Source organism: Microcaecilia unicolor, chromosome 12 (genome assembly GCF_901765095.1).
Source record: "Microcaecilia unicolor chromosome 12, aMicUni1.1, whole genome shotgun sequence".
Lineage (NCBI taxonomy): Eukaryota > Metazoa > Chordata > Amphibia > Gymnophiona > Siphonopidae > Microcaecilia > Microcaecilia unicolor.
Window position 1 is genome coordinate 85,700,709 of NC_044042.1, and position 24,934 is coordinate 85,725,642.

The 24,934-nt window shown below is 48.0% G+C and overlaps 1 protein-coding gene across 1 annotated transcript in view; it reads left to right on the forward strand.

The window, feature by feature from the left end:
• MSANTD2 (Myb/SANT DNA binding domain containing 2) overlaps positions 1 to 24,934 on the forward strand; it is a 101,073-nt gene that overhangs the window by 74,990 nt on the left and 1,149 nt on the right. The window contains exons 3-4 of the mRNA XM_030221417.1: positions 77 to 137; positions 11,838 to 14,449. Of these exons, the coding sequence (XP_030077277.1) occupies positions 77 to 137; positions 11,838 to 12,681 (905 nt within the window). The 3' untranslated portion in view covers positions 12,682 to 14,449. The remainder of the gene's footprint in view (positions 1 to 76; positions 138 to 11,837; positions 14,450 to 24,934) is intronic.

Consider the following 24,934-nt stretch of genomic DNA (forward strand, 5'->3'; position numbering starts at 1 on the left):
TTCCTATTTTTCCTGGAAATTCATGGCCAATTCTCTGATGTATATTAATTGTATTTAATTAAAACATTTATTTTAGATGAAGTAGCTGCTCTGAAGAAACCAACAAAGACAAAACCAGAATCTTCAGAAGACATACAGTAAGTAGCCTGAGGAATCTCCTGCGAATATTCTGGACTGTGATACCTTTCCTCTGAGTTTTGTGACATGCTAACTCTGTTTACATTGCCTTGAGCAGCCTTTTTCAGCTAGGATGGCAGTTAAAATGTTTTTATATGAATCTGAGATCTTCTTTTAATCTGTGTAGTTCATGCTTTTTATTTGTTTTAAATTTCAGCTCAGTAGGAGCAAATTGAGACAAACTAAGTAACAAATTACTGGGGCTTGATGGTATTCACCTCAGTATTCTTAAGTAACTCAAATACAATACTGAAAACCTAGTACTTGTAATTTATTATTCTAAGGATATCCATTGTAAAAGCTGTTTGTCATACAGAATGGTGTCCCTCACATCTATTCCAGGTAAAATAGGTCATACTGTTGCACGGAACAAAATTAAGGGCCCTTTTACTAAGCTGCGTTAAGTGCCTGCGTGCGCCCAACGTATGCCAATTCCGAGTTACCGCCCAGCTACCGTGTGGCCCTTGCGGTAGTTTCATTTTTGGTGCGCGTCCACAAGATATTTTTTATTTTCTGGCGCACGGTCAACTATGTGTGCCAAGTGGCATTTGACACGCGTAGGTCATTACCGCCTGGTTACCGTGTGAGTCTTTACCACTAGGTCAATGGCTGGTGGTAAGGTCTCCGACCCAAAATGGATGCGCGGCAATTTTCAAAGGCCTTTTTTACAGGTGCTCTGAAAAATGATTCTGCATGTGCCCAAAACCCACGCCTGCACTACCAGAGGCCATTTTTCAGCGCATCTTAGTAAAAGGACTGCTTACTAGGCATGTGGATAAGCCTGGCTTAAAGGAGAAAGAGCTAGCATGGATCTAGCAAAAGGAGATTGTGCCTTATTACTGTATTGGAATTCTTTGAAGGTATGATAAAAATATGAAATAGTGTACCTAAATTAAGAAATTTGACAAAGTCCTTCATGAAAAACTCTCAGGAAATTGTTATGGTAAAAGTCATGTCTTACTGGGAAGCAGAGAGTAGGACTAAATGGTCAGTTTTTTCAGTGGAGCGACATAAATAGTAGAGTGCTTCAAGGATCTGTACTGGGGCCAGTGTGTACATTATTCATTAATAGTCTGGATAAGGAAGCAATGAGTGAATTGTTCCAGTTTGCAGGTGCTTCAAAAATGTTCCACAGTAGTGAAAACAGACTGTGAGACACTGCAGAAGGACCTTGCCACACCTGTCAATTGAGCATCTAAACGGTAAATGAAATTTAATATGAACAAGCACAAACTGATACTACAGGGATCAAATTGAAGCACAGCATAAGAGGTCAAAGGGGAACACAACAAAAAACCAGCACTACTACAAGTATGTAGCACTGTACACATTATATGCAGGTATTTTCTCTGTCCCTAGTGGATTCACAATCTTAAGGTTTTGTACCTGGGGCAGTGGGAGGGTTAAGGGACTTACCCAAAGTCACCAAGAGCTGCAGTGAGAATCGAACCCAGGTCACCAGGATCAAAGCCTGTAACACTAACCATTGGTCTACTCCTCAACTTGCTAAGTACTTTCACATTGTGACCCAGTTTTAAGAAATCTGTACCAAATTTTTGCAAAGCAACACAAATATTGAAGTATATTCGGAAAGAAAAATACCTACTTCTCAGAACCAGATTAAGGCATAGGCAACTTAGTTATGTACCTAAGACCCAAGAGGACTCAGAGCTTAGGATTGCCAACTGTCTGGATTTTTTTAGTCTTCTAAGGATTTGTAAAGTACTTGTCTCTAAGCTTGAAGGATAACTAGGGTATATGAATATTTTTCAGAGTTTAGCCCTTTATAGCTCTCCAGTCCTCCCCCCTTCTATGCAGCATCCAGGCAATGGGAAGTTTGTACTAAACCCACCTCTTCTCTTCCCCCATTGCTTGTATCTCTGAGAGGGGGAGTACATTTTTTTCCTTGTGTTGCCTGCTGAATGTTCAAAGAAATAAAACAGAAATAATTTATGATTACCTTGTCAACAATAAACCAGATTCTGTTTAAAAATAATCTCATGTTGTGACAGACAAGGGTTGTGGCGGATGATTTCATGATAGTTTTACCGTATTAACTATTTGTGACTGACATGGGTTGTGGCGACTGTCTGGTTTATTGCCCACCTGGTGTACTTGCACATGATTTTTCCCCAGTGATAGACGCCATTGTCTCTATTAAGGGACGTTTACAAAGTCTGATTGTATTAGGGGACCTCGGTTTACCAATTTTAGCTACATCTCAACAGATTGATGATGGAGAATTTTTAGATGTTATGAATTCTATTAGTTTATGCTGAATATTAACAGGCCCTATGCATTGGGCAGGTCAATACATTAGATCATTTTCTTTAACAAATTTTCATGCGTAAAACAGACTCGTGGAATTTACTATGTACAAGTCCAGTGGTCAGTGGAATTAGCAAATGCTAAGTTACCGCAGAGTAATTATTTTTCTAGGAAGCAGGAAGCCTTATTCTTTGCATGATTAAAAGCACTTTGGGTTACTACACTACAGTATTTCAGATCTGGAGAGAGATGGAGCAATTAAGCTCGGGGAGACATCTTCAGAGGACTGTCTTGAGTTTTTGGCACCTTTACAGGAAAAGTCTAACTGACAGCATGCAGCCCCTTGAAATCCACAGAATTGAAAGCCACAAAGGGGGGGGGGGGGGGGTCTTAAGAATTTAGAGCAAAAATGTGAAAAACATCTGATGTCTTTACCAAAGAATCTTATGAAAATGCTTTGCAGATCTGTAGAACTAAAGTGTTATCTGTGAAGGAGACATATGATAAAATGATTAAAGGATTTCAGTACCTGGAGCACTCTTCAGCATAGTAAAGAGCCTAACTGCTTTGCTAATGCTTTTCAAAGAAAAGTTTCAGATATATGTACATGTATATTTTCATCTAAGGTATCTTTTTTACTGGGTGCAACTATTTCAGAGGTTAAATGGGATCATTTTACCTCGGTTATTTCTAGCCATGTAGAATTGGTTATTGTGAGCTTGAATAACTCCACTAGCCTGCTGACTAGTTGTTATACATCCATTTTGAAGTCCTTAAATAAAGGTCTTGCCAAACTTGTGTCTGTTATAATAAATCTCTATTTTCCAGCAATGTCCCCGAATTCTCAAATTAGCTTCTTTGTGACCAGTCTCAAAAGGTAAAGATGTTGATCCGTGCAATCCTAATAATTATAGACCAGTTTCCTCTTTATCCTTTTTATCCAAAGTGATTTGAAAAAGTAGTTTTTACTCAATTACAGGTATATGTTGATACAAAAAATATTATGGATTTGTTCCAGTTCAGGTTTTGAGCCAAGCATGGTATTGAGATGCTATTTCTATCAAATTAAAATAGTGTGGATTTGAGTTGGGTACTTTGTTGTTGGTTTTATATTTCAGCAGCATTTCAAAAAAGTTGTCCTGACTTTATCTGCCATGCTAACTATGCACCACTCTGATTACATAGTAACATAGTAGATGACGGCAGAAAAAGACCTGCACGGTCCACCCAGTCTGCCCAACAAGATAAACTCACATGTGCCATTTTTTGTGTATACCTTACCTTGATTTGTACCTGTCTTTTTCAGGGCACAGATCGTATAAGTCTGCCCAGCACTATCCCTGCCTCCCAACCACCAGCCCCGCCTCCCACCACCGGTTCTGGCACAGACCGTATAAGTCTGCCCAGCACTATCTCCACCTCCCACCACCGGCTAAGCTTCTGGGGATCCCTTCCTTCTGAGCAGGATTGATTAGTATTCGGTTAATTTTTGGGTGACTTCTATAACCTGGATATTTAGTGCCGGTGCCTGGACACGGCCTGGCAATGAATATCTGGACTCAGTTCAACCTGCAGCTGTATGCGGCTTGAAAGCCTTGACAGATAAAGACCTGGCTGGTTTGGGATAAATGAGGATATATGTTCCCTGTTCCTCTTATCCCACTCTCTCCAAAAGATAGATTGTTGAGTGGTTTGGCTTGATGGATCAGAAAGGAATGTCCTAAGGAAAACATCTTCACGGAGGGTGCAAAACAAACAAAAGCTAAGAAAAAACTCACTTATAGCATAATAAACTCAGACCCAGATGCACAAAGGCCCTGGTAAAGAATCGCTCTGTAATTCCACCTTGGTAAAAATTAACTCATTTGCATGTGATAGGGAGAAAGCCAGTCGACCAGCTGAGCATGCACAGTATAGCCAATCGATGTATGAAAGCCGGCTTAGCTGTGTTTTTGTTTGGGTTTTTTTTTTTTTTTTTTACAAATCGGAGGAAACTGCTTGCCCGGTCCATTGGGGGGCTGATCAGTGCTACTGTAACTTGGGTGCCCCCCCCCCTTGATGTGTTTAGCACCCTGTCCCTTTTGGAGCCCTGGAGCTGCTGCAGTTGGTGATGGATCGTGCCTGGCGATGGTGATTGGTGTTGATCACACATTAGAGTTGGTGGCTTGCACTGGCTGCTGATGAACGGCTTCTAACTGCAGCTCCTAGGTGAGAGCAGGTAGCATGGACCCTGCAAGCTTTCCTCACCACAGTGGGCTTGAATCTGCCTCCGGGGGGGGGGGGGGGGGGGGGGTCAGGCTTCAAGATTTTTTTTTTTTTCAAATGCATACTTTAAAGCTTAACATTAAAGCAGCAGGATTTAAAGAGCTTTGGCTTTAATTTACCCAGAAGGTAGTGGTGGGGAGAGAGGACTGCACGTATTTAAAAGCAGACAGATGGAAAAGTTGTTTGATGGAGTCTTCCTTCTTAGAATTGCTGTTCTTTATTGTAGCCAAGGTCTATCAGGACTGACAGCTAAAGACCTCCCGTTAAATTTTCCACGGTAAAGGTAGGGGCTGCTTCTGTGCATCCCTTTGCATGCACATTTGTAAAGTAATTAGCTCATAATGCATACAGTTTTCATTAGCTGCTACCTTGATAGGAAAAGAGCTCGCAGAACCCCTTTGTGCATTTCTGGCTGAACTCTATGCTCGCTAAACGGACTAGAACCAGTGTAAAACCCACTTCCTTGTCATCAAGCAGATGCAGCCATTACAGATGGGTTGTGTCCATCAACCAGCAGAGGGAGATAGAGAGCACACTTTTTTCAGTGCCTCATACCAGCTTGCTCCACTGCCTCTCTTCAGTATTCTCTATCTCCCCTAGCAGAGTGGCTGCAGCTTCTTCGAGCTCCATCTAAAATCTGCCTGGAGGTTGCTCCTGTTCTTTTGCCAGTTGTTAGCAGGGGTGTTGGAGGCTATAGCAGCTTCACTTTAAAGGCACATACCCATACTTCCGTGGATGTGGACACATTGCTTAGCTTTCCCTGTCCTTCCCCACCAACAGTGGATGCAGGCACATAGGTTCGCCCTTTCCCTGCCTTTCCCGTTCACCTGAGCCTCCGGAGTTCTATTTACCTCTGCTTTCCTCACAGCGTTAAAAAAAAAAAAAAAAAAAAGTCGTGTCGCGCTTTGGCGCTTAGTCGCTGGAACAGATGTTTTTCCTTGCCTTTTTCTATGGGACCGGAGCTGTGATACTCAGTCCAGTGAGGTAAGAGTGTTTTCTGACTCCTCGGGGGTGGGCCCGCGATTGGGGCGATTTTGGCGCAAACCGCCATTTTGAATTTTACCGCCGTTTTCGGCGATGGCTGTGGAGACAGTAAAGCGCTGTTCCAAGTGTGACAAGCGCAGATCAGCAGCGGGGCTCTGTAAATCGTGCTGTATAGACGTTAGAGCCGGCCCGAGCATGGCGATTCTTCGCGCTCTGAGCTGGCAGTGGACGCCATTTTGAATTTACCACATGGCGCGACCTCCGCTGAGACGGAGAGTCCTGAGCCCGGGGGGAGGCCTCGGAGTGAGGCTGATATGGGAGCTACTACCCCCGGCAGAGATCCGGGTGCCCAGGGTGAGTTTTTCTCCCCTGATTTTGTCTTATTAATGCATAAAGCATACAGGCTTAAAAGAGATCTCCCACAAAGCCCGGCATGGGCCTCTTCTAATGCCCCCTCCCCCCCCCCCCGGTGGATTCTAGCCTGGGTATGCCCTCTGAGGCGTTATTCCCTGATAATTGGCAGAATATGAAGCACAGAAGGGCTCATTCACCTTCAGAGAGTGCTGCACCTCCATTCCCCCCCCCCCCCCCCCCCCCCCCCCCGTGGTCGGGCTGCGAGGATTCGGAGGACTCTGGCAGGCCTTCATGGTCTGAGGAGCCAGTCTGGTGCAGAAGTGACTCAGGATCTGGACGATCCCTCCGCGGTGAGGATTTTCCACCGTGATGAGCTGCCAGCGCTTATTTCTGATGCCCTGCAGGCTCTCTCTATTGAGGACCCTGTCAGTGGCACAGCCTCCTCTGTGAATCCTAGGATGGCTAGTACCAAAAAGCCTGCTCGAGCCTTTCCTTTGCATGACTCCATCCAAGAGCTTATTTCGGCTCAATGAGCTGGCCCCGAGGGACCTTTGAAAGTTTCCAGGGCTATGGGGCAATTATACCGTCTGAGTGAGGAGCATATGGCTCGCTTTGCTATGCCTAAAGTGGATGCCCTAGTCACAGCTGTGACAAAGAGAACTACCCTCCCTGTTGAAGGAGGTGTTGCCCTGAAGGATATTCAAGACCGTAGACTGGAATCAGCACTTAAACGGTCATTTGAAATTGCAGGTCTCACTATTCGGGCGTCTGCATGCAGTTGTTATGCTGCTAGAGCCTGCCTGGCTTGGTTGCAACAGGCAGTGGAACAGCCCGGTGATGGAGTGGAGCCCTTTTCAGATGTAGCTCCGCGGATGGGGTCGGCCTTGTCCTTTTTTGCTGACGCCCTGAGTGGGAAAGCGCGGGGTACAAATGTAACAAAAAAAATATATTGTCAGAGCTTCGGCTAAACACATGGCAGTAGCAGTGGTGGCTCGCCGTCTTCTTTGGCTACGGCATTGGGCGGCGGACATGGCCTCTAAGCAAAGGTTGGTGAAGTTGCCCTTTCAAGGCCTTCTCCTGTTTGGTGAGGAGTTGGAGAAAATTGTGAAGGGCCTGGGTGAGGCTAAACCCCAGCGCTTGCCCGAAGATAGGCCTCAGCCTTCCTCTAATGGTGCGGCGGTCCACTCCTCTTACAGACCTCGCTTCCGTGAAGCTCGAAGGTACCGTCCGGGGCGTTCTGCTGGGTTCACTTCTCGTGCCCGTTTTCAGCAGAGGAACTCCTTTCACTCGGACAAACGTTCCACAGCCACTGGCTCAAGGCCTGGAGTTCCGGGGCGACCCTCTCAATGATGGTGCGCCGGCCCTCTCCTCAAGTCCTGTTATTGGAGGACGTCTTTGTCGAGGAGTGGGCCAACATTTCCTCAGATCAGTGGGTCTTGGACCTGATCAGAGACGGTTACAGAATAGAATTCGACGCCCCTGTAAGAGATGTGTTTGTGGAGTCCCGATGTGGTTCTGCCGCCAAACGGGCGGCGGTAGAGGAGACTTTACAAGGTCTGATTCAGATAGGGGCCGTGTCCCCGGTACCTCCCGCCGAACATGGCTGCGGCCGCTACTCCATCTACTTTGTGGCACCGCGAAAAGGAGGGTCTTTTCGCCCTATTCTGGACTTAAAAGAATTAAACAAGGCCCTGAGAGTGCGGCATTTTCACATGGAAACCCTGCGCTCCGTCATTGCTGCGGTACAGCCAGGAGAGTTTCTCACGTCTCTGGACCTGAAAGAAGCTTACTTGCACATTCCAATTTGGCCCCCGCACCAGAAGTTTCTGAGGTTTGCGGTGATGGGAAAGCATTTCCAGTTCTAGGCCTTGCCTTTTGGCCTCGCCACAGCTCCCCACACCTTTTCGAAGGTTATGGTGGTAATAGCTGCCTTTCTAAGGCGAGAGGGTATTCGGGTTCACCCGTACCTGGACGACTGGCTCATTCGAGCAAACTCTGCTGCAGAGAAGTCAGCATGTAACAGCCAGAGTGGTCTCAGTACTTCAATCTCTGGGCTGGGTCGTCAATTTGGCCAAAAGTCACCTGACCCCCTCGCAGTCTCTAGCATATTTGGGGGCCAGGTTCGACACAGCCTCGGGGTATGTGTACCTACCTGAGCAAAGGCGGTGCAAGCTTCAGAATCAGGTCCGTCTGCTCCTGAGGATGCCCCGCCCGCGAGCTTGGGACATTGTCCAGCTGCTTGGATCGATGACGGCCACCATGGAACTGGTGCCTTGGGCGAGAGCGCACCTGAGACCTTTACAGTATGCTCTACTCCAAAGATGGTCTCCAGTATCTCAGGATTATCAATGCAGACTCTCTTGGCTCCCTGCGGCCCGACTCAGCATGGAGTGGTGGCTCTCAGACAGCATGCTGCGGCGAGGAATGCCGCTGGCGCTCCCCGATTGGTGCCTAGTGGTGACAGATGCCAGTCTGAAAGACTGGGGCGCACATTGCAAGGGGAAGCATGCCCAGGGTCTATGGACACCCGAGGATCGGAGTGGTCCATCAACCGCCTAGAGTTGAAAGCGGTGTTTCGGGCGCTTCTGGCCTTTCAAGTGACCCTGGAAGGATTGGCTGTCAGAGTGTTGTCGGACAACACGACAGCAGTGGCCTACATAAATCGACAAGGCGGCACTCAGTGCAGAGCTCTAGCCGCGCAGGCCGAACAAATTTGCCACTGGGCTGAGCTGCATCTACAGTTTCTGTCGGCAGCTCACATTGCAGGTCAGAGCAACGTGCAAGCCGATTATCTAAGCAGGCATCAGATCGATCCAGCGGAGTGGGAACTTGCAGACGAAGTGTTCCTGCAGATATGTGCCAAGTGGGGCAAGCCCGTGATGGATCTAATGGCGACAAGCACCAATGCCAAAGTCCCGTGCTTCTTCAGCAGACGGAGAGATCCTCGCGCGGCGGGGTTGGATGCCTTGGCTCAACCCTGGCCTCTGGGCCTACTGTATGTGTTCCCTCCGTGGCCCTTGATAGGGCGAGTGCTCCTGCGGATTCGGCTGCATCCAGGAGAAGTGGTTCTCGTCGCCCCGGATTGGCCCAGGAGGCCTTGGTATGCGGACCTCCGACAGATGCTCGTACAGGATCCCCTTCAGTTACCTCTGGTTCCCAACCTGTTGTCACAGGGTCCGGTGACCATGGAGGACACCGGCCGATTTGGTCTTATGGCCTGGCGATTGAGAGGGCGCAATTGAGAGGCAGAGGCTATTCCAATAAAGTAATTACCACTCTCCTGCAAGCCCGCAAGCGTTCCACTTCCGTGGCTTATGCTAGGATTTGGCGCCAGTTTGAAGTCTGGTGTGCTTCCAAAGAGATCACACCCCTGCGGGCTCCTGTCTCGCCGATTCTGGACTTTTTGCAGGATGGTGTACAAAAAGGCTTGGCCTATAATTCCCTGCAGGTGAAAGTGGCAGCGTTGGCCTCCCTATGTGGCAAGGTTAAAGGCGTGTCTTTAGCTGCTCATCCGGATGTGGCACGGTTTCTTAGAGGGGGTGCTTCGGCTCTGTCCTCCCGTGCGTGCACCTTGTCCAGCTTGGAACCTGGGGCTAGTGCTGAAGGCCCTTCAGGATGCTCCCTTTGAACCGCTTCGGCGTGCTTCAGAGAAAGATTTGAGACTGAAGGCCGTCTTTTTAGCGGCCATTACTTCGGCGAGACGGGTGTCAGCGCTCCAGGCGCTGTCCTGTAGAGACCCTTTTCTGCAGTTTTCAGAGTCCGGGGTCACGGTTCGGACCGTGCCTTCCTTCTTGCCTAAGGTGGTTTCAGCGTTTCACCTAAACCAACCTATTTTATTGCCCTCCTTTGTCAAGGAGGAGTTTCCAGAATCTTTCGGGCAATTGCACCTGTTGGACGTGCACAGGACTCTGCTGCAGTATCTGCGAGTTACTCTTTCAGGACCTCTGATCATCTGTTTGTTTTGCTATCAGGTCCTCGCAGAGGGTCTCCAGCGTCTAAAGCCACTACTGCCCGCTGGCTTAAAGAATCTATCTTTTCAGCTTATTTGCTTGCCGGCCGGCCTCCGCCTGATGCCTTTAAGGCGCATTCCACTAGAGGAATTTCCTCTTCTTGGGCTGAAACTGGAGTACTCTCTCTTCAAGAGATTTGTAGTGCAGCAACATGGGCTTCTAAGGTCTCTTTTGCCCGACATTACAGGCTGGATGTGGCTGCCAGGAGGGACGCACATTTTGGAGCGCAAGTGCTGGCACGTGGTGTGGCTTGTTCCCACCCTATCTAGGGATTGCTTTGATACACCCCATCTGTAATGGCTGCATCTGCTTGATGACAAGGAAGGGAAAATTAGGTTCTTACCGTGATAATTTTCTTTCCTTTAGTCATAGCAGATGCAGCCTTGATCCCTCCCTGTCTGATTGCTATCTGCTGTAAATCTATTTCAGGTTCTGTTCATGTTTCCTGGAGATTCCATCCTTGGGAGAAAGTCGGAAAACAGTCTTCAGGATTCTTGTTCAATTAAAGGAGGATGACTTAATTCCCTCCAGTATCATGTTTTGGAGGATGAGTTTATTCCCTCCGGGAGGATGAGTTTATTCCCTCCAGTTATATCTCAGTGGAGGATGAGTTTATGCCCTTCGGGAGGATGTTTCATTCCTTCCATTCTGAGTTAATGCCCTTTGTTGTAGGGCCATCGTTCGCTGTGAGGAAAGGTCATGTTATTCCCATTGCGGTTTGCCATACTGCTTTGGAAGCTTCAAATACTGAAGAGAGGCAGTGGAGCAAGCTGGTATGAGGCACTGAAAAAAGTGTGCTCTCTATCTCCCTCTGCTGGTTGATGGACACAACCCATCTGTAATGGCTGCATCTGCTATGACTAAAGGAAAGAAAATTATCACGGTAAGAACCTAATTTTCCCATTGCTGGCTTGTTAGGTTTTGTGCATCTGGGCCTCAGACTGGTAACACACAGCTACTGTAAACACCTCAACCCAGAAAATCCAGCTCCTGTGTAGAGCTACAGCCATCATAAGCGCCCCCAAAGCACTATATGTATAGAGAGAAAAAAGCTGAAAGGCATAAAAAGGATGCCACAGACTATGAGTGTAGACAAGATGGATATCATGAAGTAGTTCAAAGTTTTAAAAAAGCAAGCGGACTATAAATCCCATCCATCGCAAAATCAATACCAAACTTATCTTCAGGATTCCACAAAGTCCCGGGGTATCTCTAACCAGTGCACCAAGCATACTTGACAAGGGCCCCTTGTTTTTGCTATTTCTGTGTCAGAATGGAAATTGTGTGACAGGTGGTGATCAGCACCAGGCAACAGTACACCAACAGGGAAGGAGTAAAGTAGCAGTGTCAGGAAGGAACGTTTTAAAGAAATAAATGTGAGATGTGTAGTTTCAGAGCCCAAACCATATAGCGTGTTACTTTAAAGTTGTGGCATTGTAATTGCCTTCTATATGAGCAAAACCCTGTGTTAAGAAGGTCACAGAATAAAGGTTTGTGTTATAATTGTCAGTTGATTGGAACAGAATAAGTGCTTTGAATACCTCCCCCTCACTCCTGACTTGCACGTTGGGGAAAAAAAAGACACTTGGGCTGTCTTTGTCACTTGGACTCATTTGGAATAGTTTGAACTGCCATCTCTGTCAGTCTGAGAAATACTGAAAATAAGGATGGGAAGAACTGGATTTTCTTCCAGTTTTCTGAAAGAATATAATTTATGCACGTTTGATTTATAGTATAGTAGTATTTGGTTTACCAAATTTTCCAATTTTTTTTTTTCAGGAAACAAGAGCTTCTGCAGACTGTTACACACATTTTGGAGTCAGTACAGTTGAAGTGGGAGCTCTTCCAAAGTTGGACAGATTTCTCCAGGCTTCACCTCTCCAATAAACTGGCCATTTTTGGTATTGGATATAATACCAGATGGAAGGAGGACATTCGCTACCACTATGCAGAAATAAGCTCCCAGGTACCACTTGGCAAACGACTTCGGGAATATTTCAATCCTGAGAAACCAGAAGGAAGGATAGTAATGACCAGAGTTCAAAAAATGAACTGGAAAAATGTTTACTACAAATATTTGGAGATAACAATTAGTGAGGCAAGATGCCTCGAACTGCACATGGCTGTTGATTGGATACCGATTGCTCACTCCAAACCGACAGGAGGAAATATTGTTCAGTATTTATTACCAGGAGGTATTCCAAAAAGTCCAGGACTTTATGCCATTGGTTACGAAGATATCAATGACAAAGCTTGTTTGACACTTGCAGAGAGTGGCAGTCAGGAGCTTGTGACTGAGGGTAAAGGTGACACTGATCATCCATCAGGACAAGCCACTCAGGTAGAGTCCACCAGGATTATCTATGTTTATCTGGGTATCGCAGAGTGTAGAAATCTCCAGCAGTGTCTGTTTTTACACTTTCAAGCTACTCTCAAATTTCACAACAAAGACTGGGAGGGTATCAATGGGTTTCTAGCCGAGAACTGCTTGGTGGAGCCTGGAGTGTCACCGAAGACCATCTACATAAAGTTTGTGGAAGTAGAGAGGGATTTTCTCACTGCTGGATCTTTAGTTGAGTGCCTGGAAAAAGCCATTGGGTACCCTTTGAAATTTAACAGCTAACTCCCTTCCTTCATAAGGATTTAGGGCTCTTCAGACACTGCTACCTTTCTGCCTTTTTTCAAATAGACTGGCATTTTGCAGTGGGACAGATTGAGGCTTTCACTGAAATAGTGAAACCTATAGCTTCTCAAAGAGGCTTACAGATTTGTCCTTGGCAAGCGCAATATACAACTTCAATTTTGTGTGGCAGGTCAAATGGTGGTTTTTATTATTATTATTATTACTGTCATTATTATTATTAATTATTATTGAAGAATTTGTAGAGTCCTGATTTTAAAAAATGCTTTAAGTACATTCCACATTGGACATAGCTTATACTTTTCAGTTTCAAATGAAATAGTATTTTGGGGATTTCACAGTATTTCATTTTTACATACGTCTCCCCATCTACATATATAAATACATATATCTATATATCTATACATCTATATATCTATATAGATATATAGAGATGTATAAAATGTTAATAATTTGCATAAATGAATATTTGATAATGGCAAATGAAACCTTGAGGCCCATTAAAGACTTTCTTCAGCAACATCCTTAGCTAGTGTTATATATAATTTAGAGGATCACATGGTTTTTTACCCATCAAGTGTTCTTCTGTCACCTCCTCCAGTGTTGTCTGTTTCTGTGATGTGCTGTACCACAGTCCTCTAGTTGTGTTGCCATATACAACCTTTGTGAGGGGGGGGTTGTTTTCTTTATTTTTTTTTTTACATTAAAACATTTATTTTGCATATTGAATTATTAGTTGGCCTGTTTGTGGCACATAAAGAATATGTTGAAAACTCTGGAAAATGCACAAAGGACCGTGCCTCCCAACAGCAGAAGCCAGTAAGGAAAATATCATTAAAAGGACCAAAACACAATAGCCTCTTTATAAACTTTGCCCTCTGTAAGCTACATTACCATGAACCAGTGGCAGTTTCTAAAGTTTATTTTGTTTGTGTTTTTTGTTTTTTTTTTTACTCGAGCATTAGAAGTTGTAGCACGCAATTAATGTGTCAGTTCTAATAAATTGTAGATGTCAGTTTTTAGGAATTGTTTTATTCTTTGACTTTTCCAGCAGCAGTGAGAGCTAAGTTAAGCAAGGGACTGTCAGGCAAATGTAATTGGTAACCTGTTCTAGGTCAGTGAGAGGGCAGACAAATTATGTGGTTAGTTGCAAAATCCACAGTTATTTTTATCTGTATGCACCAGTTCTCAGAATGAAGTATACATGTACGTCAGCCTTAAAAAGTTGCCAGGTGAAAATTCCCACAGAATTAGCACATGGTTTTTCCCTCAAAAACAAAGCATACAATTCTTAAAATGTTGCTGAGGATGTCTATATTTCCTGTTGGTTTTGATTCCTCTGTACCTTTACCTGGGGAAAAAGGGTAGGCAAATTTCAGACATGCTATTTACTCGGACATGCCTTTGAAAATTGCCTTTCCTAAGAGAGTGAAAACACAGATGGACAGTTTTTATTATCTTGTATTTGAGATACTTCTGAAAGCCTTTCTTGTACTTTTTATGAGTGTTTTTGAATACCTTATGGTAGATGATTTCCTGCTGACATGTTTTCCATTGTAACAGTCTTCCTATTTGTCCCCATCCACTGTGGCACCTGGCACTGCATTTCAGGTGTGTGCAACCTTTAGAGGCAAAGGGTCCACTGTTGTTTCTCATTGAATGCTAGGCATGCTTTTAAGACTTTATTCACCCCAAAAGAAAGAAATGAGGAAGATCATTCTGAGGCCATTATTAAAAAGTTGTTGAATGGGTAAGAAAATAACAAATGTATCTGATTTCCTTAATATGGGTGTTTAACAGCATTATCCATCAAACAATTCAGCTGAATGTACAGCAGAATCTACCTGCACAAATCTGGTGCCTGTAGATCTAGGAGAGATATCATGCAGAAGTTGTATGCACAAATATATCCAAGTGGCACTGAATATTACAGTACTGGGTTAAAATTTAAAAACCTGCCCTGGAGATGCCCCTACCAGCCCCCCCCCCCCTTTTTTTTTTACCTGAATAAATTCTGTTAACAAGTTAACCCCCTCACAAATGTAGCTGGCTAAGGGAATATAGGGAGTTGTGCATTATCTCAGACATGGCCCCAATTATATAGGCAGGATTATTGCTATCCCTGGGTGAGAACCCACTTATGAAGGGCTGTGTAATAGTAGCTAGGGAATTAGTTAAATCAGTCTCTGATCTCGCTCACTCTGTTTACTGGAAATAAGTATGCTGATAAGAAACATTCCCATGCAAGTAAAGATTTATTATGTAAGTTTCAAACAGCAAATAAGTATCTCAAAAAACATATAGTGGAATTAGAAAAGGTACAGAGAAGGGTGACGAAAATGATAAAGGGAATGGGACGACTTCCCTATGAGGAAGGGCTCTTCAGCTTGGAGAAACCCACTCCCTCAACCAACCAACCCAGGCCGCCTCCTCGTTTCCTGATATCACCGAAGAGGAAACCGCCCATCTTCTTTCCTCCTCGAAATGCACCACTTGTTCCTCTGACCCCATCTCCACCAACTTACTTAACACAACTCTCCTACTGTCACCCCCCCCCCCCCCCCATCTGTCATATCCTCAACCTCCCTCTCTCCACTGCAACTGTCCCTGACACCTTCAAGCATGCTGTAGTCACACCACTCCTCAAAAAACCTTCACTTGACCCTACCTGTCCCTCCAACTACCGCCCCATTTCCCTCCTACCCTTCTTTTCCAAGATACTTGAACGCGTCGTTCACAGCCATTGCCTTGATTTTCTCTCCTCTCATGCCATCCTCGATCCGCTTCAATCTGGCTTTTGCCCCTTACACTCGACAGAAACGGCGCTATCTAGTCTGCAATGACCTGTTCCTTGCCAAATCCAAAGGCCACTACTCCATCCTCATCCTTCTCGACCTATCCGCCTCTTTTGACACTGTCAATCACAATTTACTTCTTGCCACACTGTCCTCATTTGGATTCCAGGGCTCTGTCCTCTCCTGGTTCTCCTCTTATCTCTCCCACCGTACCTTCAGAGTACATTCTCATGGTTCTTCCTCCATCCCCATCCCGCTCTCTGTTAGAGTTCCTCAGGGATCTGTCCTTGGACCGCTTCTTTTTTCAATGTACACCTCTTCCCTGATCTCATCTCATGGCTTCCAATATCATCTTTATGCTGACGACACCCAGCTTTATCTCTCCACACCAGACATCACTGCGGAAACCCAGGCCAGAGTATCGGCCTGCGTATCCGACATTGCTGCCTGGATGTCCAACCACCACCTGAAACTGAACATGGCCAAGACCGAGCTTTTTGTCTTCCCACCCAAACCCACTTCTCCTCTCCCTCCACTCTCTGTCTCAGTTGATGGCACCCTCATCGTCCCCGTCTCATCTGCCCGCAACCTCGGAGTCATCTTCGACTCCTCCCTCTCCTTCTCTGCGCATATCCAGCAGATAACCAAGATCTGTCGCTTCTTTCTCTATAACATTAGCAAAATTCACCCTTTCCTCTCTGAGCACACCACCCGAACTCTCATCCACTCTCTCATTATCTCTCGCCTTGACTACTGCAACCTACTCACTGGCCTCCCACTTAGCCATCTATCCCCCCTTCAGTCCGTTCAGAAGTCTGCTGCACGTCTTATCTTCCGCCTGGACCGATATACTCATATCACCCCTCTCCTCAAGTCACTTCACTGGCTCCCGATCAAGTACCGCATACAGTTCAAGCTTCTCCTACTAACCTGCAAAGGCACTCGATCTGCAGCCCCTCCTTACCTCTCTACCCTCATCTCCCCTTACGTTCCTACCCATAACCTCCGCTCTCAAGACAAATCCCTCCTTTCAGTACCCTTCTCCACCACCGCCAACTCCAGGCTCCGCCCATTCTGCCTCGCTTCACCCTATGCCTGGAATAAACTCCCTGAGCCCATACGCCAGGCCCCCTCCCTGCCCATCTTCAAATCCTTGCTCAAAGCCCACCTCTTCAATGTCGCCTTCGGCACCTAAACACTATACCTCTATTCAGGAAAGCTAGACTGCCCAACTGGACATTTCGTCCTTTAGATTGTAAGCTCCTTTGAGCAGGGACTGTCCCTCTTTGTTAAACTGTACAGCGCTGCGTAACCCTAGTAGCGCTGTAGAAATGTTTAGTAGTAGTAGTAGATATGATAGAGGTCTATAAAATATTGTGTGGAGTGGAACGTTTGTTTACTCTTTCCAAAAATACTAGGACTCGGGCATGCAATGAAGCTACAAAGTAGTAAATTTAATACGAATCATAGAAAAATTTTCTTCACTCAACGTGTAATTAAACTCTGGAATTTATTGCCAGACAATGTGGTAAAGGCGGTTTAAAAAAGGTCTAGACAGCTTCCTCAAGGAAAGGTCCAAAGACCATTATTAAATTGACTTGGGGAAAATCCACTGCTTATTTCTGGGATAAGCAGCATAAAATGTATTGAACTTTTTGGGATCTTGCCAGGTACTTGTAACCTGGATTGGCCGCTGTTGGAAACAGGATGCTGGGCTTGATAGATCTTTGGTCTGTTGCAGTGTGGCAATACTTATGTAAACTTAGCATTCCTTGTCATCAGCAGCAGATGAATCCATTAAAAATGGGTTGTGTCCACCTACCAGCAGGGGGAGATAGAGAACACTGAAAACCATAGTGCCTCCTGGACGGCTAGCTCCATCTGCCTCTCAGTATTCTCTATCTCCCAGCAGGGTTGGATGCAGCTTATTCAGCTCCTTCAAGAATCTGCCTGGGGTGACTCCTGTGCTTTTGCCAGTTGTAGCAGGGGTGTTGTGGCTATTGCAGCTCCACTTTAAAGGCACATAGGTTAGCCCTTTCCCTGCCTTACCCTTCCCACTATATGGATGCAGGCATATAGGTTTGCCCTATCTCTGCCTTTCCCACTCTCTTCTATGTGGATGCAGGCACATTGGTTCATCCTTTCCCTGCCTTTCCCACTCTCTTCTATGTGGATGCAGGCACATTGGTTCATCCTTTCCCTGCCTTTCCCACTCTCCTGGACCTCCGGATTGCCTCTTTAGCTGTTGCCTCTAACTTTCCTCACAGCGTTTAAAAAAAAAACGCTTGTTAGCGCTGCGATTCTGAGGCTATCTTCTGTCTGTGCAGCGTGACCGTAGCTCTGGGACTCGGTCTGTTGAGATAAAAGCGTCTTGTAGCTCCTCCGGGGAGGGCCCGCAATCGGGGTGTTTTTGGCACGAATCTGCCATTTTGAAATTTTCCGCCGTTTTTGGAGATGGCTGCGGAGCTTAAGCGCTGTTCACATTGTGGCAAGCGCAGATCAGCAGCGGGGCTCTGTAAATCGTGCTCTTCAGAAGTCAGGGCCGGCACGAGCATGGCGAGCGATGTTTCTTCCCGCTCGGTGGAGCTGGCAGCGGGCACCATCTTGGATGCGCCTCATGGCTCGACCCCCGCAGGAGCAGAGGGGTCTGAGGCCGGAGGGGAGTCTCGGAGGGAGGCTACCAAAGAAGCTGTTTGCCCCAGATTGGAACCGGGAGACCAGGGTGAGCCTTTCTCCCCTGAGTTTGTGTTGCTTTTACATAAAGCGTTCATGTTAAAGAGGGCTCTGCCGCAGGTGTTTGACTCTGCGTTGTTACCTGGTTCCCTCCGGTGGAGGCCGGCCCGGGATTGCCATCAGGCGTTCTTTCCCCAGACAGTTGGCCGCATGACAAGCATAGAAGGGTAAATTCCCCTTCAGAGAGTGGCACTCCTCTTCCCCCCCCCCCCCCCCCCCCCCCCCCCCCCCCGTGGTCGGGCTGTGAGGATTCTGAGGGGTCTGGCAGGCCTTCGTGGTCTGAGGAGCCAGAGGAAGGTGCCGGATTGCCACTGGATCCAGATGATCCCACCGCTGTTAGGATTTTCCACCGTGAGGATCTGCCAGCGCTTGTTTCTGACGTCTTGCAGGCTCTCTCTATTGAAGATCCTGCGCTTGGCGAGGCCTCCTCTGGTAATCTGAGGATGGCAAGTACTAAGAAGCCTGCTCGAGCCTTTCCTTTGCATGACTCCATCCAAGAGCTTTTCGGCTCAATGGGCTGACCCCGAGGGGCCTTTGAAAGTTGCCAGGGCAATGGGGCACTTGGCACGCTTGGCCGTGCCTAAGGTAGATGCCCTAGTCACAGCTGTGACGAAGAAGACTACCCTCCCAGTAGAGGGAGAGGTTGCCCTGAAGGACATGCAGGACCGACGGCTGGAATCAGCAATGAAACGGTCCTTTGAAATTTCAGGCCTAGCCTTACAGGCGTTTGCAGTTGTTATGCTGCTCGAGCCTGCCTCGCTTGGTTGCAACAGGCAGTGGAACAGCCCGGGGATGGAGCGGAGCCCCTTGCGGAGGTGGCACCGCGGATGGAGTCGGCCTTGTCATTTTTGGCTGACGCCCTTTATGATCTGGTCAGAGCCTCGGCTAAACAGATGGCTGTGGCGGTGGCCGCTTGCCGCCTTCTATGGCTACGGCATTGAGCGGCTGACATGGCCTCTAAGCTAAGGTTGGTGAAGTTGCCCTTCCAGGGCCTTCTTCTATTTGGTGAGGAGTTGGAGAAAATTGTCAAGGGCCTGGGGGATGCTAAACCCCAGCGGTTACCCGAGGATAGGCCGCGGCCTTCTTCCAAGGGTCAGGCAGTTCCCTCTTCCAGACCTCGCTTCCGTGAAGCTAGACGGTACCGCCCGGGGTGTTCTGCTGGGTTTACTTCGCCTGCCCGTTTTCAGCAGAGGAGCTCCTTTCACTCGGACAAACGCTCCGCAGTGGCCGGTTCAAGGCCTGGAGTTCATGGGAGACCCTCTCAATGATGGTGCGCCGGCCCACTCCTCGATTCCTGCAGTTGAAGGACGTCTTTCCCTCTTTCTTAAGGAATGGGTCAAGATTACCTCAGATCAGTGGGTTTTGGACCTGATCAGAGACGGCTACAGATTGGAATTTACTGCCCCGGTGAGAGACATGTTTTTGGAATCCCAATGCGGCACTGCCGTCAAACGGGTGGCGGTAGAGGAGACCTTGCCAGGCTTGTTGCACCTGGGAGCGGTGATCCCCGTGCCTCCCGCTGAACACGGCTGCGGTCGTTACTCCATTTATTTTGTGGTGCTGCGAAAAGGCGGGTCTTTTCGGCCCATTCTCGACTTGAAGAAAGTCAGAGTCACTCAAAGTACGGCATTTCCATATGGAAACCCTGCGCTCCGACATTGCAGCGGTTTCTTAAAGGGGTGCTTCAGCTCCATTCTCCCATGCAGGCACCTTGTCCAGCTTGGAACCTAGTGCTGGTATTGAAGGCCCTGCAGGGTTCGCCCTTTGAGCCGCTGCGGCGGGCTTCGGAGAAGGATATGACTTTAAAGGCAGTCTATTTGCTCCTCTGCCTCTCCGAGTAGCAGTCATTTATCGACCCCCTGATAAGTCCCTTTCTTCCTTTCTCACTGACTTTGATGCTTGGCTTTCCTTCTTTCTTGAACCTTCATCTCCTTCGCTCATTCTTGGGGATTTTAACATTCATGCTAATGATCCCTCTGACTCTTATGCTTTGCAGTTTCTTGCTTTAACATCCTCTTTCAATCTTCAACTGTACTCCACTGCCCCCACTCACCAGAATGGCTACTGTCTTGATCTTATCCTGTCCTCAAACTGCTCACTCTCCAGTTTCTGTGCCTCAACTCTTCCCCTCTCTGACCATCATCTGATAACTTTCACACTTAAACACCCTCCTCCCCAGTCCCTCCAATCTTAACCAATACATTTAGGAATCTTCAGGCTATTGACCCTTCTACTCTGTCCTCCAATGTTTCAAATCTCTTCTCAACCACTATATTATCCAAGTCTGTCAATGAGGCTGTCTCTTCCTATAATACTATTCTCTCCTCTGCTCTGGATACTCTCGCTACTCTCATTCCCCGTTCTGTAAAACGTACCAAACCCCAACCTTGGCTGACCTCTAGAATCCGCTACCTACGTTCCTGTGCCTGCTTTGCCGAATGCCTTTGGCTGAAATCCCGTGCCCATGCTGACTTCATACATTTCAAATTCTTGCTGACCTCCTTCCAGTCTGCTCTTTTTCTTGCCAAACAGGACTATTACATCCAGTTGACAAATTCTCTTGGCTCAAACCCTCGTCGTCTCTTTGCCACGCTGAACTCTCTCCTCAAAATGCCTTCACCTCCAACCCCCCCTTCACTTCACCCCCCCCCCCCCCCCCCCCCCCCCGACTCTGGCTGAGTTCTTTCATGATAAGGTTCACAAGATTAAACGAGTTCTCAACCAGGTCACCTCCACCTCTCCTTCCCTTAGTCCGTTCTCTCAACGCTCCAACCCCTGCCTCCTTTTCTGAAATCACAGTATTATTGGAGGTGTGGTTGCACCATTGAGCAATACAGAGGCATTAATGGTATTTTCTCTAATTCTTTCCTAATAATTCCTAATGTTTGCTTTCTCAGCTGCCACTGTCACATACTGAGCAGAAGATTTCAACATGTTTTCCTCAGTGGTGACTCCTAAAGTGGATCCTAGCATCATATAGCTATAATTTGATTTGTTACTCTCTTTGGGCATCACTTGTGTGCAGTAAATTTTCATCTCTCATTTGGGTGCCTAGTCTTCAAAGGTCCTCCTGCAGTTTCTCACAGTCCACATGTAATTAAACAACTTTGAATGATCTTGTAATCCTAAGCATGCTCTGTGGCATGAGAACCAGCTACACAAGCAGATTTATTTATTACTAGCCGTTAAGCCCGTTAAAACAGGTGAGATTTGTGTTTTGCAAAATGTAATAATTCTCACCTCCATCCATCCATGTGCAGCAACCCTGCTCTCTCCCCTGCCCTCCCCCCATGTCCAGCAGGCGTCCTGTATCCCCTGGCCTTCCCCCCCCCCCCCATCCAGCAACCATCCTCTCTCTCCCCTACCCTCCCCCCATGTCCAGCAGCCCTCCTCTCTCCACTGGCCTCACCCCGTCCACTGATCCTCCCCCACCCCCCATATCCAGCAACCCTTCTCTTTCCCTTGGCCTCCCCCATCCACCAACCCTGCCCTCCCCTCCCCCGATCCATGTCCAGCAACCATCCTCTCTCTCCCCTGCCTCCCCCCCCCCATGTTCAGCAGCCCTCCTCTTTACCCTGCTCTCACCCCAAGTACAGCAACCATGCCCTCTCCCCCCTGGCCTCCCCCCATGTCCAGCTACCCTCCTCTACTACTACTACTACTACTATTTAGCATTTCTATAGCGCTACAAGGCGTATGCAGCGCTGCACAAGCATAGAAGAAAGACAGTCCCTGCTCAAAGAGCTTACAATCTAATAGACAAAAAATAAAGTAAGCAAACCAATTCAATTAATGTGTACAGGAAGGAGGAGAGGCGGGTAGATGGAGGTGAGTGGTTACAAGTGGTTACGAGTCAAAAGCAATGTCAAAGAGGTGGGCTTTCAGTCTAGATTTAAAGGTGGCCAAGGATGGGGCAAGACATAGGGGCTCAGGAAGTTTATTCCAGGCGTAGGGTGCAGCGAGACAGAAGGCGCGAAGGCTGGAGTTGGCAGTAGTGGAGAAGGGAACACATAAGAAGGATTTATCCATGGAGCGGAGTGCAAGGGAAGGGGTGTAGGGAAGGATGAGTGTGGAGAGATACTGGGGAGCAGCAGAGTGAGTACATTTATAGGTTAGTAGAAGAAGTTTGAACAGGATGCGAAAACGGATAGGGAGCCAGTGAAGCGACTTGAGGAGAGGGGTAGTATGAGTAAAGCGACCCTGGCGCAAGACGAGACGGGCAGCAGAGTTTTGAACCGACTGGAGGGGGGAGAGGTGACTAAGTGGGAGGCCAGCAAGAAGCAGATTGCAGTATTCTAAACGAGAGGTGACAAGGGTGTGGATGAGGGTTTTGGTAGAGTGCTCGGAAAGAAAGGGGCGGATTTTACGGATGTTGTAAAGAAAGAAACGACAGGTCTTGGCAATGCTGGATATGAGCAGAGAAGGAGAAAGAAGAGTCAAAGATGACCCCAAGGTTTCGAGCTGAGGAGACAGGGAGAATGAGAGAGCCATCAACAGAAATAGAAAACGGGGGGAGCGGGGAGGTGGGTTTGGGGGGGGAAAATGAGAAGCTCGGTTTTGGTCATATTTAATTTCAGGTGGCGTTGAGACATCCAGACAGCAATGTCAGACAAGCACGCTGAAACTTTGGTTTGGATGCAAGGTGAGATATCAGGGGTAGAAAGGTAGATTTGGGAGTCATCAGCATAGAGATGGTAGAAAAAGCCATGGGATGAGATTAATGAACCAAGGGACGAAGTGTAGATAGAAAAGAGGAGGGACCAAGAACAGAACCCTGAGGTACGCCGACAGGCAGAGGGATAGAAGTAGAAGAGGATCCACCAGAGTGAACACTGAAGGTGCGGAGAGAGAGGTAGGAAGAGAACCAGGAAAGGACAGAGCCCTGGAATCCAAGTGAGGACAGGGTATCGAGGAGTATGCTGTGATCGACAGTGTCAGCAGCGGAAAGATCAAGAAGAATGAGGATGGAATAGAGACCTCTGGATTTAGCCAGTAATAGGTCATTGGAGACTTTAGTAAGCACAGTTTCGGTTGAGTGGAGAGAGCAAAAACCAGATTGTAGTGGGTCAAGAATAGCATGTGAGGAGAGAAAATCAAGGCAGCCGTGGTGAACAGCACGCCCAAATAATTTGGAGAGAAAAGGGAGGAGGGAGATGGGTTGGTAATTAGACGGACAAGTAGGGTCGATTGAAGGCTTCTTAAGGAGAGGTGTGACCACAGCATGTTTAAAGGCAGTAGGAACAATTGCAGTGGAAAGTGAGAGGTTGAGAATGTGACAGATAAAAGGAATAAGAGCAGGTGAGATGGCATTAAGAAGGTGGGTGGGAATGGGATCAGAGGAACAGGTGGTACATTTTGAGGAAGAAAGGAGAAGTGTAGTTTCCTCTATAATAACTTCAGGAAATGAGGAAAAGGAATGAGGGGAAGGAGAGAGAGGGGAACGGACTAGTGGAGGGGAGAGGTGGCGAGGTAGAGAATTCAAGGTTTATCTTTTGAACCTTGTTGTGAGCCTGGAAACGAACATCGCGCGCACCAACCTCCACCCTCCCCCCCCCCCCATCCTCGCCACCGCTCCCTCCCCCCTCCGTGCCGGGCCCCCTGCACTGATAGCACTTCCTCCTCCCCCCACGAGGCCTCCTCCTCGGTGTTGGACATGAGTTCTCTCAGCTCAGACTGCAACTGGGCCCGTCTCGACTGCGAGGAACCACGTCCTCGATGATGGGGTCGAGCGGTGGACTCCCACGCCGGTGGGGACGAAGCTCCCTCTATCGATGTTGACTCCACCTGAGTGGCAGTCGACACCGGTGCCGCAAGCGGCGTCTGTGGCCTCATCATCGGGCCAGAGCCCACCGGCGCCTCCATCAAAGGCACCGGGGGCACAAGAACCCCCGGTGCCGGTAGAGCCTGGCGCATCAACCCTTCCAGGATCGCGGGAAGGATGGCTCGTCTAGGCCCGCTGTTGGGAAAGGCAGGGGGGCCGGTGTGGGTGCCAGTGCTGGAAGCTTCTCGGGTCCAGGAGACGGTACCGCGATACCTGCGGACCGGCGCAGCCACACCTCTTTGACCGAGGGGGAACGCTCCTCCCGGCACTGCCGCTTCCTGGGTGTCGAGTCGTCCCTCGATGTCCCGGAGCTGCCAGTCTTGTGCGTCGTGGGCGACCGATGATGGTGCTTCTTGGCTTTCTTTCGATGCCCGTCATCGGCGCTCCGTGGCGGAGGAGGTGAAGCCCCCCCCCCCCCGGCCTCGAGGTATCGGATCCGACAGGGTTCGGTTCCGATGGCCCTGAGCAGTGGGAGTGGCCGGGGCAGACTGCCCGCGCAGCCGCTCACCACCGCAGTCGCCGGCAGGCCAAAGGTACCTGTACTCCTGGGGTCGATGCCATAGTCGGCGCCGTCGACATCGGTACCAGCACCGAAGACCCGGCCGTCGACGTCGAAGGGCTGGCGCAAGTTCCAAAAAGACGGTCCCACAGAACTTGCCTCGCCACCTACGTCCGCTTCCTTAAGCCGAGACACAAGGTGCACGTCTTGGAATTATGCTCCGGGCCGAGGCACTAATAAAGAAAAACCGCGGGCTAGGCCACAATCCGGTTTCCAGGGCTGCCTAAGAGAGGGACGTGAACACGTCTCTCTCCAGCGCGGAAAGGAAAAAAACTGAGCGGGAACGGTCGCGCTCGGGCGGGAATACGGTCGCGCATGCGTGGTGGG